The sequence below is a fragment of the Panthera pardus genome, unplaced genomic scaffold (assembly GCF_024362965.1).
Source record: "Panthera pardus isolate Hobbes unplaced genomic scaffold, ASM2436296v1 HiC_scaffold_13, whole genome shotgun sequence".
In the NCBI taxonomy this organism is placed as follows: domain Eukaryota; kingdom Metazoa; phylum Chordata; class Mammalia; order Carnivora; family Felidae; genus Panthera; species Panthera pardus.
In genome coordinates, this window is record NW_026526688.1 from 14,757,585 (window position 1) to 14,773,497 (window position 15,913).

The 15,913-nt window shown below is 49.5% G+C and overlaps 3 protein-coding genes across 7 annotated transcripts in view; 1 reads left to right on the plus strand and 2 right to left on the minus strand.

Moving 5' to 3' along the window:
- Positions 1-4,333, plus strand: part of WWC2 (WW and C2 domain containing 2) — a 208,037-nt gene extending 203,704 nt beyond the window's left edge. For all 5 annotated transcript variants that reach the window (XM_019422330.2, XM_053900828.1, XM_019422332.2 and 2 more), the window contains one exon: positions 1,529-4,333. In XM_019422330.2, coding sequence (XP_019277875.2) covers positions 1,529-1,595 — 67 coding nt within the window. In that variant the 3' untranslated portion in view covers positions 1,596-4,333. The remainder of the gene's footprint in view (positions 1-1,528) is intronic.
- An 826-nt stretch (positions 4,334-5,159) lies between these two features.
- Positions 5,160-6,156, minus strand: LOC109251044 (claudin-22-like). The gene is made up of 2 exons (XM_019422337.2): positions 5,361-6,156; positions 5,160-5,237 (listed from the first exon to the last, which is right to left on the minus strand). The coding sequence occupies exon 1, from the start codon at positions 6,079-6,081 to the stop codon at positions 5,419-5,421; it is 663 nt and encodes a 220-aa protein (XP_019277882.2). The 5' UTR covers positions 6,082-6,156; the 3' UTR covers positions 5,160-5,237; positions 5,361-5,418.
- A 1,463-nt stretch (positions 6,157-7,619) lies between these two features.
- Positions 7,620-8,282, minus strand: LOC109251043 (putative claudin-24). Its single transcript, XM_053900829.1, has one exon. It carries the CDS (start codon positions 8,280-8,282, stop codon positions 7,620-7,622), a length of 663 nt encoding a protein of 220 aa, XP_053756804.1.
- Between the last annotated feature and the right edge of the window lie 7,631 nt (positions 8,283-15,913).

Below are 15,913 nucleotides of genomic sequence, written 5' to 3' on the forward strand. Positions count from 1 at the left end.
AGCTGCTTCGGATTCTGTGTCTCCCTCTCTCTCTGCCCCTCCCCTGCTCGTGTTCTGTGTCTCTTTCTCAAAAATAAGTAAACATTTAAAAAATTAAAAAAAAAAAAAAAAAGAGCCAATGAATGCTTAGCCGACTGAGCCACCCAGGCGCTCCAAGGGTTGTGTTTTTGTTTTTTTTTTTTAAGTAATCTCTATACCCAGCATGAGGCTCGAACACACAACCCCAAGATTAAGAGTCACTCACTCTACCAACTGAGTCAGCCAGAGGCCCATCAGTTGCCTTTTTTTTTTTAATTTTTTTTTTTCAACGTTTTTTATTTATTTTTGGGACAGAGAGAGACAGAGCATGAACGGGGGAGGGGCAGAGAGAGAGGGAGACACAGAATCGGAAACAGGCTCCAGGCTCCGAGCCATCAGCCCAGGGCCTGACGCGGGGCTCGAACTCACGGTCCGCGAGATCGTGACCTGGCTGAAGTCAGACGCTTAACCGACTGCGCCACCCAGGCGCCCCAGTTGCCTTTTTTTAAGTTTTGCTTTTATCTCTTCTGGAATCGAACAAATCTAAAGGATGCAATACCACAAAAATAACTCATTCCAGTTTCCACAATTCTGTCATTCTCCCTTTCTTCTCTTCCCTTTCCTTAGTCTTTTGAGCTTTTCCACCTCAGTGCCTACTTCTTTGACCCCACACTTTCTCCACCATGTAGACAGACCCGTAGTTTCCCAAAGGAAGGCTGGTGCTGTATTCTTTTTTTCCTTTTTTTTTTCTTTTTTTGCTTTGTTTTTCTTCATGGCTGCCATCGTGCCCCACATAATGTAACACATCCTCAGTAAATATGCATTGATGGGGTACTCTGTACGACATGAACATTACGTACCAAAGTGGATAGATTGCTCCTATCTTTTGTAACTATACAATCCCAAAACCTTATTTGTTTATTTATTTATTTTTTTTTTTTTCAGTATTCTCCTAACCTCTGAAAACCATCCTGCCCTATTTTCTCAGCTTCTCCCTTTTGGGCTGTTTCTCCTGAGCGCTGTTTCGGGGCGCAGGACAGACCTGCCTTTACCACAGTCACGCTCTTTCTTTCCCCTTCATTTGGAGTCGCGACATCACTCCACCCTTTCCTTACCATGGTACTGATTTTAAAGGACTTTCCCGATATCACGTACTTCTCTACGAGGCCCTGAGAAGTCCCCTGGGACTTTGGACTTCCTGCATCCTTGACTGCCTAGTTCAGAAGCACTTCTAACTGACCCGCTGATGGTTTAAAAACTGTCTCACACTGGAAATGCAGGAGGGAACGTACTGCCTTTGTCTGTAGGTGATTTACCGTAAGCCAGAACTGCCCTTCTCCCGCATTACATCCTGTCATAACAGGCAAAGACGATCTTGACCTTACGGGGTTCTGCCTAAGGAACAGATCCCCTATCCAGGCTGGCAGAGAGCTCTTGGGACTATTTTCCATGGCCACAGAGTGTTTTCAGCTTCCTCCTGAAGTCCATTTATTTCTCACCCCTACTCTAGGGAGAAGATTGCCTACTTCACCAGAGCGAAGATAAGCATCCCGTCCCTGCCAGCCGATGATGTGTGATCACATCCCTGAAGACATTACGTTGTCTCCTGTTCATTCTTAGGGAGGGTACAAGACTGAACGTTTGTTTTGCTTCGGGGGGTTCTTTTTGTAACGTAACTATCAACTCTTAAAGAGCTTTTATTTCACAGCAGATTTTCAACATGTTAATTTGTAAAGTATCTTGAATGTAATTCTTATATGTTTAAAAAAGAAAAGAAATCCGATAACCAAAACGGGCTGATCTGGTACACGAACGTCCAGTACCTGCGAATTGCCACCGGGCTGCAGTTTATAAAAGTGGAACGGAGGCCGTGCCCCGTGCATATCCCAGTGGCCCAGCTGTTGAGAAATGGCTCGGTTTAGCAGAAGGTCATTTTTGCTTTTCCTTGGTTGTCCCGTGAGCAGACCGAGGATGGCAGCCGGCCGGGCGGTATTTTGGTACCAAGGGGCAGCTCTTTGAGTTTGAAGTCAAACGTGAGTACGGTTCCGGCTCCACCTGAAACAGGTGTCTGCGCTCACGTCCGCCACCTGTGTCAGAGCCCCTCGTTTCCTTAAAACAACTTCCTTTTTGTCCTTTTCTTGGAGTCTAAAGAAAACAAACCGCTGGAGCAGTGCTCCTGGCCGCGGGGAAGGCCTTTTGATGGGTCACCTCCTGAGCGGGGAGAGGAAGGGGGAGAGCCGGGGACCCTACACACACAAGTCACCTCCTCGGCGAGCACCTGCCGCCTCGGACGCAGCCCGGGCCCGGGTACGTGCTCCGAGGGCCGTGCCCGGCCTGCGCCCTTGACGCCGCGTCCTGGGGGTGAGGCTGGTGCCCCGCACGGCGCCGTGGTGGCCGGCGCTCTAAGCCCAGAGCGCGCGGGCGATGCGGAGGGAAGCGCGTCAGCACGCATCTGGTGAACCTGGGAGTCCCGATTGGATCAAAGTTGCCAAAAAAAAGATTTTTTTTAAAACTTTATTAAACAGATTTCTAACATTTACTAGAAACTATTTGGCAGCTCTCGCGTTCAGGGGATCCTATCTGTAATTTGTGGTGAGGAGGCCAAGAGAAGAGTGTGCCTGGGGACATTATTAACTTGAAATATCAGCCAAGGCGGTTGGTTAAGAAAACAATTCTAGATGATCTCGTGTCGAGAGGGGAAAAAGGCTCTAGGTCGTCCGTGTAGAATGTGAGCCCACCCACCCCAGGCCCTGCTTGCGAGAAACGTATCTGCTCTGCCAGCATAAAGGCTTTTGAAGTAAAGAGTATTTGTGCAATTTAACTCATACTTATCATTCAGTCAGTTCTACTGGAAGAGGCAGTTTTTGGTCAGCCATCTTACATAGCAAACTAAATCTTGGTGGTTTTGCTTTGTTTTGTTTTTTGAGAAGTACAAAAATCCTCTTAACGGAATGGATCCCTTAAAAAAATAATAAGTTCTATTTCTAAGATAGCATCCTCAGCAAGAATTCTTAAGTTTCTTGAAAGTAATTCTACATATTCTGGAAAGTTCGTTTTATCAGAATCAAAATTCGAAATAAGCAATTTCTGAGCCGAGAACTTTAATTGTCTCTTCCTAAGTTATCCCACCACTTACATCTAAAATGTCTCCGAAGCCATAACTGGATGTGACACCACTCTGGACGAAAACCAGCCTCGCGACTGCGCACCGTCCTTCGAGGCCGCGCGGCCCATTCTTTCAGATGACTAAGGAAAACCAGAGCGGGAATGCCATTCCTCCTTGTCAAGGTCAAATGTGAAAGACAGAAGTTTATTTAATATAGAGCTAAATGAAGGTCAGCCGTTTTCAGCTTCGTAGTGTGACCGTGAAAATGTTTATAGAATTATGTGTAGTTGTACCGTACGATTTTATTTTCATCATTTATTTATTTACGGTCTTATTTATGTTCTGTTTAATATATAGTTCGGTTCTGGCCATTTTAAATGTTTGACCCAGAAGAGGCTATATTGGACTATTTACACCTTTATAAATCTTCCTCAGATGAGCAAATCACTCTTTGTCATACAAAAAGCTTCAGACCAGTATACAAGAATTAAATCTGTCTCAGGCTGGTAGTTAACAGTTGTGACCAAGATGCTTTAGGTTTTATTTCACAAAATGTGCTCCTTTCTAACATGAGAAACGAACTTATTTTAGTATAATCCTTTTCCACACTTTAAAAATCAGCAATAGTGTTATGTATTTATAGGCAGCTTTTCACAATTCTGTCATATTTGTACTAACCCAAATGATTCACAGTGACAAAACATTTTAATAACTTGATCACAAAACCGTATGAACAATATGAATTTTAATATTATAAATACTATTTTTTAAAGGTAGAATTTATTCTGCACAGGGTAAAAAGAATGTAATATTTAGGTCTCAAGTTTGAATTATCAGTATGTTATTATAATTTTGTATATCAGAATCTAAGTTGCAGGTACAAAAAAAAAAAATATTGGTAGCCAAATGAACAAAGTTTAGCTGAATCTCTGTGGCATGCAAATCAAATTTAAAATCTTTTTTTTTTTTTTCGCTATTACTTTATCTATATTGTATTAAATATCAAAAGCTCAGGACTGAACTAAATATTTAATCAGGTTAAATTCTGAATATGTTTCTGTTTTAATTTGTCTCGTTTGTAAAAGTATGCAAATACATCACATAGATTAACTTTGGTTTCTGCACTTTCCCTGTGTTTGTGGGTGGACAAAAGTTCGGTGGTTTTTTTTGTTTGTTTTTTTTTTAAACAAAGATGCATATTGCCTCATACTTTATTTCAGTGTCGTTTATTGCTTAATTTCCCTAATTGCTGCAAACAAGAGTTTACTTGAGCCACACACCGAGCAAGTATAAAATCTCTCACGAGGAAATTCCCAACCCCGCAGTTTGCTATGGATAGTTCTTGGTTGGAAGATATGTATTGCTGAGAGGAATAAAAATGGCATATTTTCATAGTGGGAGTAAAAGAAGGGGCTTCCAAGGTGAGCTCTGGGGTCCCCGCCCATCCCAGCCTGTGCTCTGGTCGGCTGGCCGGGCCGTGGTCCCGGGAGCTTCTCGGTCAGTGCACCCGGCCCTGACCCTGAGTGCCCCCCGTGGCCGCTCACCGAGCCAGGGGTTGGCCGGGGCGTCAGTTGTCTGCAGAGCACAGGACACAGAAGCCAAAGCACACCTGTGGGGTAGGTTTTCCGTGACTCTTCCCATGCACCAGACCGCCCCCCTCTGCTTCTGCCCCGGTGAGGAAGCATGAATGAACCCGGCTGGCTCTTGGAAAAGGCTCCGTAGAGGCGCTGAGGTCTCCGAATAAAAAGGAGACGGCGCATCCCACATCTCTTACCTCCCAAGCTTTCAAAGAACCAGCAAGTTTTTAGGATACTCTAATGACATTTGCAATCGGTCTGCAGCAAGACTTTAGTTTCAGTATAATAGGTGATCTTACACACTTAAAGGCAGTAGGCGATCAGCAGTAACCTTTCCAGCTGCCAGAGTGACCCATCTCTACGAATGACACCTTCAACGATACGGAGGCACTGATATAAGGCTTTATTTACCGGTTCTGTGCAATCACTGAATCTATTTTAAAATTGAGAAAACTCATCCGCAGTACTGAGTGTGATTACTATCGAGTCTTGAGTGGTTTTGGTCTCAGAGTAGAAGAAGACAGTGGTTTACTCTCCTAGAAGGAAATTGCAATGTAAGAAGCCAGTAGCCACAGTGAAAAAAAAAAAACAAAAAACAAGTGCATTTTAGAAAATTAAACAGCTCAGTGAACCGGCAGCTGTGCAACAGGAGATCCTACCAAACCCAGACAGGAGTGAGCTTCACTTGAAGAGTAGACGCCACTGATCCTTCCTGGCTTAGACTTTCAGATGGGCTTTTTTCATCTCCAGGTGCTGACGGTGACACTGTGTTTCTACCACCGCGTAGGGGCCCGGAGCCGGAACTGCCTGGGTAACGCAGGCCACGCAGTTCAGCAGGCAGCCTCCCAGGAGGAGGGAAAACCCAGCAGACCAGCCCAGAAAGAGGGCTTCCCCAAACTCCCACCTGGGCACAATCTCTGGCATGGTCTCGTCCCAGAACTCCTGGACGGTCATGTGGGCGACCCAGGAGACCGGAACCAGGGTCGCGACGCCTGCTGCCCAGAGCGCAGTCCCTCCCAGGATCAGCAGTCCCTTCTTGAGGCCTGGCCGCGTCTCTCCGACCCTCAAGCAGTCCAGGCCAAACCCGGAGGCCAGCAGGCCCAGGAGCCCCAGCCCGTTGGACAGGAACATTAAGATCCTGGAGATCCTGAGTTCGGCAGGCAAAGCCAGGAAGGATTCAAAGTCCTTGCACTGCGTCCCCCCTTCCTCTTGGACGACACAGACCTGCCAGAGTCCCATGGTCCAGTTCTCCATCTCGTTTAAGTCCAGATTGAGGTTTTTCCATTGTGGCAGGTAGTTTGTAAGACAGGACAAAACCCATCCCAGCAGAGAGAGTGAAATTCCAGCTAATTGCGCCACGCTTCGAACTACTAAAGCCATTGCAGATCCCCGGGAGCTTGAGCCAAACTAACTCCTGCCTTTCGATCTCTGCGTGGGGACGTGTGACACCTTACGCTGTCACTTCAGAGCTCGGAAATATTTCTTCATTGTGTGTAGAGGATTCTTGCCAGAGCTGCTATTGTTTGAAAAGGTGTTGACTAGGTTTCAGCAAAGGATACAAGGAAGTAAGTCTGCCAACCAGTAATGCCCAGGTGTGGCCAGCACCGTGCCCGTGTCCTAGTAGCAGTTTGTCTCTGCAATAACATCAGGTAGGACCGATCCTCCTTTCATTGTTAACATTGCTAGCTCTCTAGCGAGTCAAAGAGTGAAGAAGTCTCAACGCAAAATGTGTACCCGACAGCTTGGGCTCCGCTCCCACCGCTCGCTTTCTTAGCAGTTGCACCTGTCCGGATTGCCATCCGTTGCCGCTCTCCTGTTTCAATACGTACGTCGTGGTAATACCGGATGTTACCATTTTCTAAAAGTGAGTTCCAGAAAAGTATTTCTTATCGGAAATCTCTCTAGACCTTGCATTGTGTGTGTTCAGAAGACCCATAAGCTACATCCAGCACATAACCTAGGAAGCAGTACCGAACTCCCAACCCCAAATACCCAGTCTACTTACCTACACGCCTTTTTGTCAGATCCGTGCACGTGTGCTTACGTGCTTGTTATTTATTTATTTATTTTTCCCTACGTGGGCTTTCTGCGTCGTGGAAAAGTTAAGCTGTAGGACTTTGTAGGTCAGGACGGACATCTCCCCTGGTTCACTTACTAATGTATGTATCCCCATGTCTATCATTTTTCACTGAACCAAGGAAAGTTGTTACTGAGCAAACGAACGGTCACTATCTGGACAGCAAGCAAAATATTTTTGGAGTTGTTTATTTTATTTTATTTTTTTAATTGGAAACTTTGGAAGGGAGAGACAGGAGAGACTGGCCAGTATGTTGACTCTTGAGAGTATCGTGATATACTGAAAACCGTAAGCCCCCTAAAACCCCGTCACACAGGGTACCTAGTCATCTCCTAGATGCAAACCACCCGTGTTCAAAGAAGACCAAAGTCCCTGTGGTGGAAATAATACTTTGGGACAGGCTTAACAGGGGATATTGCTAATGCAGAATGTTTAAAAGATCGCAGATTGGTTTTTTTCCTTAGGAAATAGAAACTAATTATTATTATTCCCAGCTATCAACAAAAGCAAAGTTCCTCATATAAAATTTAACACATCAAAGCTTAATTCTGATTAGAATGGACGGCCGCTGCCACGTTTTGATTTAAATAACCGGGTCGATGAAATTATCTTTGCTCATCCCTGTGTAATGCTTCCCATGATAGTTTCCTTTTAGATATAAGACTTGCCTCTTTCTTACTTCTCCAGATTTGGGGAGGAAGAGGGGACCTAGGATCGAAAAGTAGTTAATGAGAAACCGAGAGCAGCACAGATTTAATTACATAACAAAGACCCCTTTCTAGCATAGACCCCACTTCGCGGTTGATGTGGAAAGATGTGTCTTTTTGCTCTTGCCAAAGTCTTACACTCTCGGGTCTGCAGTTCCATTTTCCAGGTACAGACACTGAATTTGCATTTCTGCCACCGCATAGGGGCCCGGAGCCGGAGCGGCCTGGGTAGTACAAGCCACGCAGTTCAGCAGGCAGCCTCCCAGGAGGAGGGAAAACCCAGCAGACCAGCCCAGAAAGAGGGCTTCCCCAAACTCCCACCTGGGCACAATCTCTGGCATGGTCTCATCCCAGAACTCCTGGACGGTCATGTGGGCGACCCAGGAGACCGGAACCAGGGTCGCGACGCCTGCTGCCCAGAGCACAGTCCCTCCCAGGATCAGCAGTCCCTTCTTGAGGCCTGGCCGCGTCTCTCCGACCCTCAAGCAGTCCAGGCCAAACCCGGAGGCCAGCAGGCCCAGGAGCCCCAGCCCGTTGGACAGGAACATTAAGATCCTGGAGATCCTGAGTTCGGCAGGCAAAGCCAGGAAGGATTCAAAGTCCTTGCATTGTCTCCCCACCTCCTCTTGGACGACACAGGCCTGCCAGAGTCCCATGGTCCAGTTCTCCATCTCGTTTAAGTCCAGATTGAGGTTTTTCCAATGTGGCAGGTAAGTTGTAATAATGGACAAAACCCATCCCAGCAAAGATAACGAAAGTCCAACGAGCTGCATCGCTACTCTAAAGACTAAAGCCATTGCAACAAGTCTCACAACTTTGGCCACCCCTGTGGGAGTCACTGTCTTTCGTGCTTCACAGTAGTGTGACTGTTTTGGTCCTATGCTGCCCGGAATATAAGCTTTGGCCATTAACTCTTTGGAAACTCTGAAATGCGTTTTTGTTCTTCTCGAATATAATGTTTCATGTAAAGGACGAAGGACCCTGTTAAAACTATGAGTTAGGCTTTCTGATAAGGATTTGATCTGTTACCTTCCAATTTGCTTGGTAAAATTATATCCCCAATGCTTGATGATTATAAGTCTAAGGATGAACAAAGAGGGCTCTGTGACCCCTCACCCTAAAATACAACAGAAATCTTTGTGCTTCAATATGGATTAATTAGATTTTAAGTGGTGATAAAAGGCCGGCTCTTTCTGCAACAGGACTTCATTGTGATAGCTGAATCTGAGATTTCAGGGATGCAAAACAAGACCTTGTAAAGAAAGGTAGACTGTTTCCCTATAATCTTTATTCTCCTCGGACTTCCTTAACCTACACAAGAGCCTGGCCCTCCTTCTTGAGTGTCACAGGCCCTCAGTGGGGACTTGGCAGGAAAGTTGCCCCAGATTCCTTTGAAAGGTAGAGGCGGGTTCACTGGTTCATTAAAATGAAAAAGACCGACGACTGATGCCCAAGAGGTGCTAAGTGAGGAGGGGAAAATCCTGGGAAGCTCTGGGTCTCACTCTTAAGATTTTCTCCATCCACATTAGGGACTTGGTTTTCCAAGTCCCACATTAGGGACAGTGTTTCTCGGTATCTGAGAGGCGTGTGTGTGTGTGTGTGTGTGTGTCCCCGTCCAAAGCTGAGCTGTGTTTGCTGTCATTTAAGCCACACAGACAAAGCACCGCCAGGCAGGAAGACTCCCGACGGGTCCAACACAAAGGTTCTGGTGAGAAAACAACAGCCACAAGGGGGCTGACCTTTGAGGCTTCATCTTGTTTGTTTTTTCGATTTAGGCCCCACCTTGAGAGCATACTTCTGCAGAGGGTGACCCCTGAGAGAATACAGGGCCTCCCAGGTGGGACAAGAGGTCACGTGCTCCAGATTCCCAGGGCTGCTCCAACCCCTCTCTGCAAGGGGCCCCGGGACTCCTGCACCCACAGCGGGAAGGTGGGATCTGACAGGCTTGGGGGGGACAGGATGGGAAGGTTCCTCAAATGGAGCCGTTGCCCTGGAGGATTCTCACCGGCTGAAACAGAACCACTGCCCGTCGCAACCCAGTGGTTGAGTCTAGTCCAGGGTCAGAGAAGAGCTTTTATGATATTGTTCAACGGGAGATGGGAGAGAAACAGAACCCAGAGCCTGATGTAGCCAAAGTAAGCCTCAGAGTCGTTAGGTGAATGGTGCTCTCTTGAGTATTTGCCATCATTTTATGTTTAAAAAAAAGAAAAGATGAGTTCTTAACTTTTACAGATTTTCAGAATCCCTTAAGTATATTGCTGTCCTCAATGAACTAAAATAAAAGGTGGTTCCAGTTTGCACAAAGACGTAACAGTCCACAAAGGGCTAGCGATTTGTCCTGAGCCCTTATCACCAGGAGCTGGGATAATGGTAAGCTAGGGCTTTCCTCCAGGCAGGTGGCCAGGATGCAGAGAGCTCTGGAGAACAACCATTAAGAGTCACGAGGAGATGATTCCGAATATCACAATGAGACGTGTGTGTGTGTGTGTGTGTGTGTGAGAGAGAGAGAGAGAGAGAGAGGGAGGGAGATGGAATGGAATAGGCCGCCCTGGGAGACAGTGACCCTTCCTTCCCAAGGATATTTTAAAAAGGCTAATTCTCACCAGTCCGGGCCACCGTGGGGGAGGTTTGTGCCATGCTGGGGGGGGGGGGCGGATGTGTGACCCCTCAACTCCTTTATTCTTTCAGCATTTAGAAAAATATTTTCGAGCACCTCCTCCTGGCCAGACTGTTAAGTGTGAAAGACACAATCAAGACCACGGTGGATGCAGGCCCCGCCCCAGGGGCTCTCATCCCAGTGGGAAGAAGCCATCGCGGAAACACGTGAGTAAGAGAATTCAGAGAAATACAAGGAGCAGGGGAAGTGAGTGCTCAGGGCGGGGAAACCCCAGTGCAGCATCCCTGGGACGGGAAGGTGCGAAGCCCCGACCCACAGCCGCATGCGCCTGGGCCGGTGTGTGGGCTCCTGCTCAGGCCGCGTTGGTCCCGGAGTGGGTGTGGGGGCGGAATTTGGAAAACAAAATCACCAGCACAACGTTCAGTGAGTGGAGGACCACAAGATCTCTGTCTCCCAAACATTAATCTGAAAACAAAAACCCCAAGGGCGCCTGGGTGGCTCAGTCAGTTGAGCGTCTGACTCTTGATTTCAGCTCAGGTCGTGATCTCAGGATCGTGGGATCAAGCCCTGCGTCGGGCTCTATGCTGGGCGCGGGCCTGCTTAGGAATCTCTCTCCCTCGCCCTCGGCCCTTCCCCCCCAACTCGTGTGCGCCGTCCGTCTCTCTCTCAAAAATTAAATGAATGAATGAATGAATAAGTAAAATTAAAACAAAAAGCCCTGTTTACCAAAAGTCACACACCTGGGGAAACCTCTCCGTCCAGAGCAAGTGTTGACGAATGTCCCCAAGTAAACCATCCGTAAATTTAGTTGCTTGAAAACAGCAATCACGTAGATGTATTTACTCGCAAATCTGCAGTTTGGGACAATGGTCTCTGCTCCCAGTGGTGTCGAGTGAGGCTGAACATCACCCTCACAGACAAGGCTGTCTAAGGGGCCTGCCCCATTCTAGGAGAGGGACGGAGAGGCACCATCTCTCGGTGGGGAAGCAGCAAGTCTCTGGAAGAATTGTGGGACTGGAGGTACTTTCGTGGCCGTTTTCGGAAATCGGATCTGTCAATGCAGCTGTGAGCCAATCTAGATCATAGGAGACACGTGGCAGGCATCGCGTGGGGAACACGACCTTCCTTTCCCTCCTGGGTTTTATGTTTTCACGTTCAAGGTGAAGTCTGTGGTCGTAGGCAAAATGGGTTGCTTGCCCTCCCCTGCCTGCTGTCCTGGGCCCTGCCGTCGGGGAAGGGAGTCCCTTCGAGGGTTCACGGATTCAGCCTCACGCGTTTGGGCCCCCGCTCTGTGCCAGGCAGCACGTGAGAACCAGGGCTGGAGAGAGCGGTCGTCAAGCAAGACCAACCCAGAGAAGAAGACGGGATGCTGAACACCCTGATAGGGACAGCGCTGGGGCAGGATGGCTGTTTCAGGGGAGGGACGCCGGCAAAGGGGTCTGGGGGTGGCTCCCGAAAGACAGTGGGCCAGAACAGCTGGTGCCTGGCTGGAGATCGAGGGCGTCCGTCGAAGATGAGGCCGGGTCACGGGGCACCGTCATGCAAGCTAAATCATCTGGATTTTAGAATATAGATCATCAAAAGCCTTTGCAGAATTGTAAGCAAGGGTCATTTATGCACAACCTAACCGGTGGCCCCAGGGACGAGCTCCTTTGTATCATTAAGTCACAGAAGCCCCGGGGGCACCCAGGTGGCTCAGTCGGTTAAGCGTCAGACTCTTGGTTTCAGCTCAGGTCGGCATCTCACGGTTCCTGGGTTCGAGCCCCATGTCGGGCTCCGCACTGACAGTTCAGAGCCTGCTTGGGATTCTCTCTCTTCTCTCTGCCCCTCGCCCACTCTTTCGCTCAAAATAAATAAATAATTTTAAAAAGAAAAAAACGTTTAAAAAAAAAATGGAGCGCCTCGGTGGCTCGGTCAAGTAGGCGTCCGACTCCTGCTCAGGTCATGATCTCACGGTTTGTGCATTCGAGCCCCGCGTCAGGCTCTGTGCCGACAGCTGGAAGCCTGGAGCTGCTTCCGATCCTGTGTCTCCCTCTCTGCCCTTCCCCTGCTCTCTTCCTGTCTCAAAAATAAACATAAAAAAAGAAGAAAAAAAGACACGGAAGCCCTAAGAGCAAGACCACCTGAAAGCTTGGCTGCTGCCTAAAGCAGGTGGCCCCCTGGGCAATGGCAACCCTAATGCAGGGGAAGATGAGCGGGGAGAGGGATTGAAGAGAGAAGGGGCTGGGGCGCGAGATGTCTTTTGAGAGCGTTAGAGTCTGAAGGCAGTGGAGAGACACAAGCCCCGTGACCTCAGAATTTCCCTAACAAGCCCCATCGGCCCTGGGAGATCAGCGTGCACCTTCCCGGGGCCCAGCGAAGACTCTGGAATCCGCATTGCGGGGACACGCGGGGGGGAACAACCAACCACAGAAACTGCAAACGTCCCTCCGCGTCCCGTCTCCCAGCGGGGGCTCCGGCGCTCCACGAAGGGGGAGAATCCGCCTCTCTCGTAACAGGTGCTCAGGCCTCCCTGCCACTTTGACATAAGAGTAGAGACAAAGGGGTCCTCCTGTCAAACACAATTGTTTTGAGCAAAAGAAAACCTGTGGTGTATGACGTTTCTGAAAAACATCCCTTGTCCCGCTAAACAGAGATTCGCACTCTGAATCCTGGGAGGGCACCCATGAGGCTAAGATACCCTGTCGCCCTCACAGCCCCCCAGGGCACGATGCCTTGGGTTCAACAAATAGTTGTCTATTAAGTAAAAGAGGTGGGTCCCTCCAAATGATAGTGAATGGAGACATACGGTCCCAACGCTGTAATAAATGCCCATCACCGCCGATTCCCTTTCGTGACGATGATGACACGGCCTGGCCGTCCTGGTTTATCTGAGCATGACCGGTGGGAGGAAATGTTACCCAAACATCATGAGTTAGCAAACAAGAGTGTCCTGTTCCGGAAGGGTGTCAAGATTGACCTATTCTAGGTTTGGGAAAATGCCAGAAAGGCCGGGGGTGCACCGAAACGTTCACTGGGTGTTAAAGATGGGGGCTTTTCCTTTCCCACATTTTCGTTAGTTGTGTTTTCTAAATGTTCTACAAACCGTGCAGGATTCTCAAAAGAAGGGGAAATAAGGGTTATAAAAGGGGGGGGGGTGGCGGGGAACTGTCGGACTAAGCTTTTTTTCTTTTGTCAGATCATAATAATAGGTAACAGTTGCCACATGCTTTCTGCTTCCCAGGCACTGTCCCGGGGGCCTGGAACACACGTTAGCTCGCTTTGTCCTCACGATCGCCAAACGCGGAGGCACTAGCCGCAGACCCATTTTGTAGATGACAAAGCACACACAGGCGGGTAACTTACCCACAGTCACAGGGTCCTTTACAGAGCTCTGGATGCAGGCGCCTAAATTCTTTTCCCAGAGCACAGACGTGGGCTGGGGCCCGGTCCCCAAGTCTGCCTTCAGCAGAGTTGCTCTAAGGCTCTGGGCTTCAGAACCTCCTGAGGGACTTCATTCCAGCTGGACTTCGGGGTTCTGCCCCCCAGTGGTGCGCCGGTAAACATTTCAGCAGCGGCTCCTGGGCTGTGGGAGCCCCCGTTTTTAGCCTTTGCCAGTTTCCGCGGTGTAAGTGCTCTTTTTTTTAATGTTTATTTATTTTTGAGAGAGGGAGAGAGAGAGAGAGAGCGAGTCGGGGAGGGGCAGAGAGAGAGAGAGAGGGAGACACAAGAATCCGAAGCAGGCTCCAGGCTCTAGGCTCTGAGCTGTCAGCCCAGAGCCCGACGCGGGGCTCGAACCCACAAACCGCGAGATCATGACCTGAGCCGAAGTCGGACGCTCAACCGACTGAGCCACCCAGGCGCCCCAAGACACCGATGGTTTAAAAACAAACAAAAAACTGTGTTAAAGTTTATAGCCCTTATCCATCACTTGGATTGACTGGTTTGATTTATCATTGCCAGGCAGTCTATTCGTTGAGCGTCCCTGAAACTGTAACCAAACAACTTTGAGAAGAGAGCAAAGGAAAACGATCCAGTCCTTGCCGACTGGAATCAGAGAGAGAAGAGGACATCGAATACCGTAAAGAAAAATATCTCCATATGTCTATAAACAAAAACAAACTATAACTGCTCTGCAAGCGGGAACACGTGTGCCTGGGCCTTTAAACTTGAAGCCAGTAGCTCGCTCGGATCTCTGGGGGGTCGGCGCCAGGAAGTTATTCCCCCTGGCCTGCCGTGTTGTGCCCAGGACGGTTCTGGCGGTGAACGCAGGGAAGCAGGTGGCCGCGGTGGATATCGGGGGCACGGATCGGGGAGGCGGTGTGGACCCTTTCCCCGGGATGCGTCGTCCACACGCACTGGTTCTGGTTTGTGAGCAGCTCCAGGGTCGGTTTCAGGCGATGGCATTTAGGGCAGGAAATAGAGGAAGCCTGGTCCCCGTTAACCGATCCCCCCTGGCGTGCCCCGGTGTGAGGGGACGTGTGGGGTTCCAGCGGCGGGTCTGAAAGCCCTTTTTCATAGCTGGGTGTGTGGGGCTGCGGTGTCTCTGGAGGCCCCGTCGCCTGATGTTCCCGAAGTCCCAGCTGAGATTTGGTTCCAAGCCTTAAGAAAACTGAGGCTGAAAAACTAATGTGAGGCCTCGACTCCGGGTGGTGAAGGGAGCCTCCCGTCCATGCGGCATCTGCTAGGGAAAAACAGAACAGAACAACCCAGAATGAAGGCTAATGCCAATAGCCAGGATTTGATGAGCGCTTCCTGCTGGCCGGGCATGGGGATGAGGATTGTATCTGTGGTACCTTCGTCCTCCTCACGAGAGCTCTATGATGTAGACGCTGTTATTACTCCATCTAACAGGTAAAGGGTCTGAGGCTTAAATAAGCCAGTTAGCCTCATAGAGCAAGGATTGAAGCCCAAACCCATCCAGCACCAAAGCCCAGGTCTTAACCCCTTCAGCACCGTGGAAGCAGCCATCGTCGCGCTTGCCTCTCCGTTTTGTCCAGACGCTTTGCACCCGCGGGGCACCCTGCTCCCTCCTCGAACCAGGGTCAGGCGCTGAGCGCACCTCGGCTTGGTGCCACGAAGCCCACCCAGGCTTTAGGGCTGGGAAGTTAGCAGCTGCGACAGCAGGGGCGCCCAGGGGGGGCTCAGTCGGTTGAGCGTCCGACTTCGGCTCAGGTCATGACCTCGCGGTTCGTGCGTTCGAGCCCCGTGTCCGGCTCCGTGCTGACGGCCCAGAGCCCGCTTCAGATCTCTCCGCTCCTGACCCGCTTGCGTGCTCTCTCTCTCTCTCTCTCAAAGTAAATAAATAAACATAAAAAAAAGAAAGAAAGAAAGAAATGCACAGTTTTGTCCTTCGGTTGGGGAGAGGGACAGGGGAAAACAAAATGAGCACAAATCTGGTGAGAGTCATGGAGGCTGGTCCAGGTGTCTGAGAAAGTGCCATGTGAGCCAGGAACTAACTGATAAGTCAACCAGACAAAGACCTGGGGGGACCGGGCCAGCCACAGGGAGCAAGAGTGGGAAGTTGAATGGGAACATGCTTGCCGTGTTTCTGGAACCCAGCTGAGGGCGCTGTGGCAGGAGAGCAGGGAGCAAAGTGAGGTGCTGGGGGGCCAGGTGAGGCCACCACACGCCCACCGGGGGTTGTGGAGAGGGGCTTGGGTTTCACCGTGACTGCTTCCCTGCGCCGCAGCCTGGAGCACGGACGTGATCCAACGTGTGTTTTGAAGCGATTACTTTGGCAACTGGAAAGAATGGCCAAGGCAGCGCTTTGCGCGGCCGAGATGATGGTGCCGTCCTGGGAGGACGGTGAGAAACGGAAGAATTTCGGCT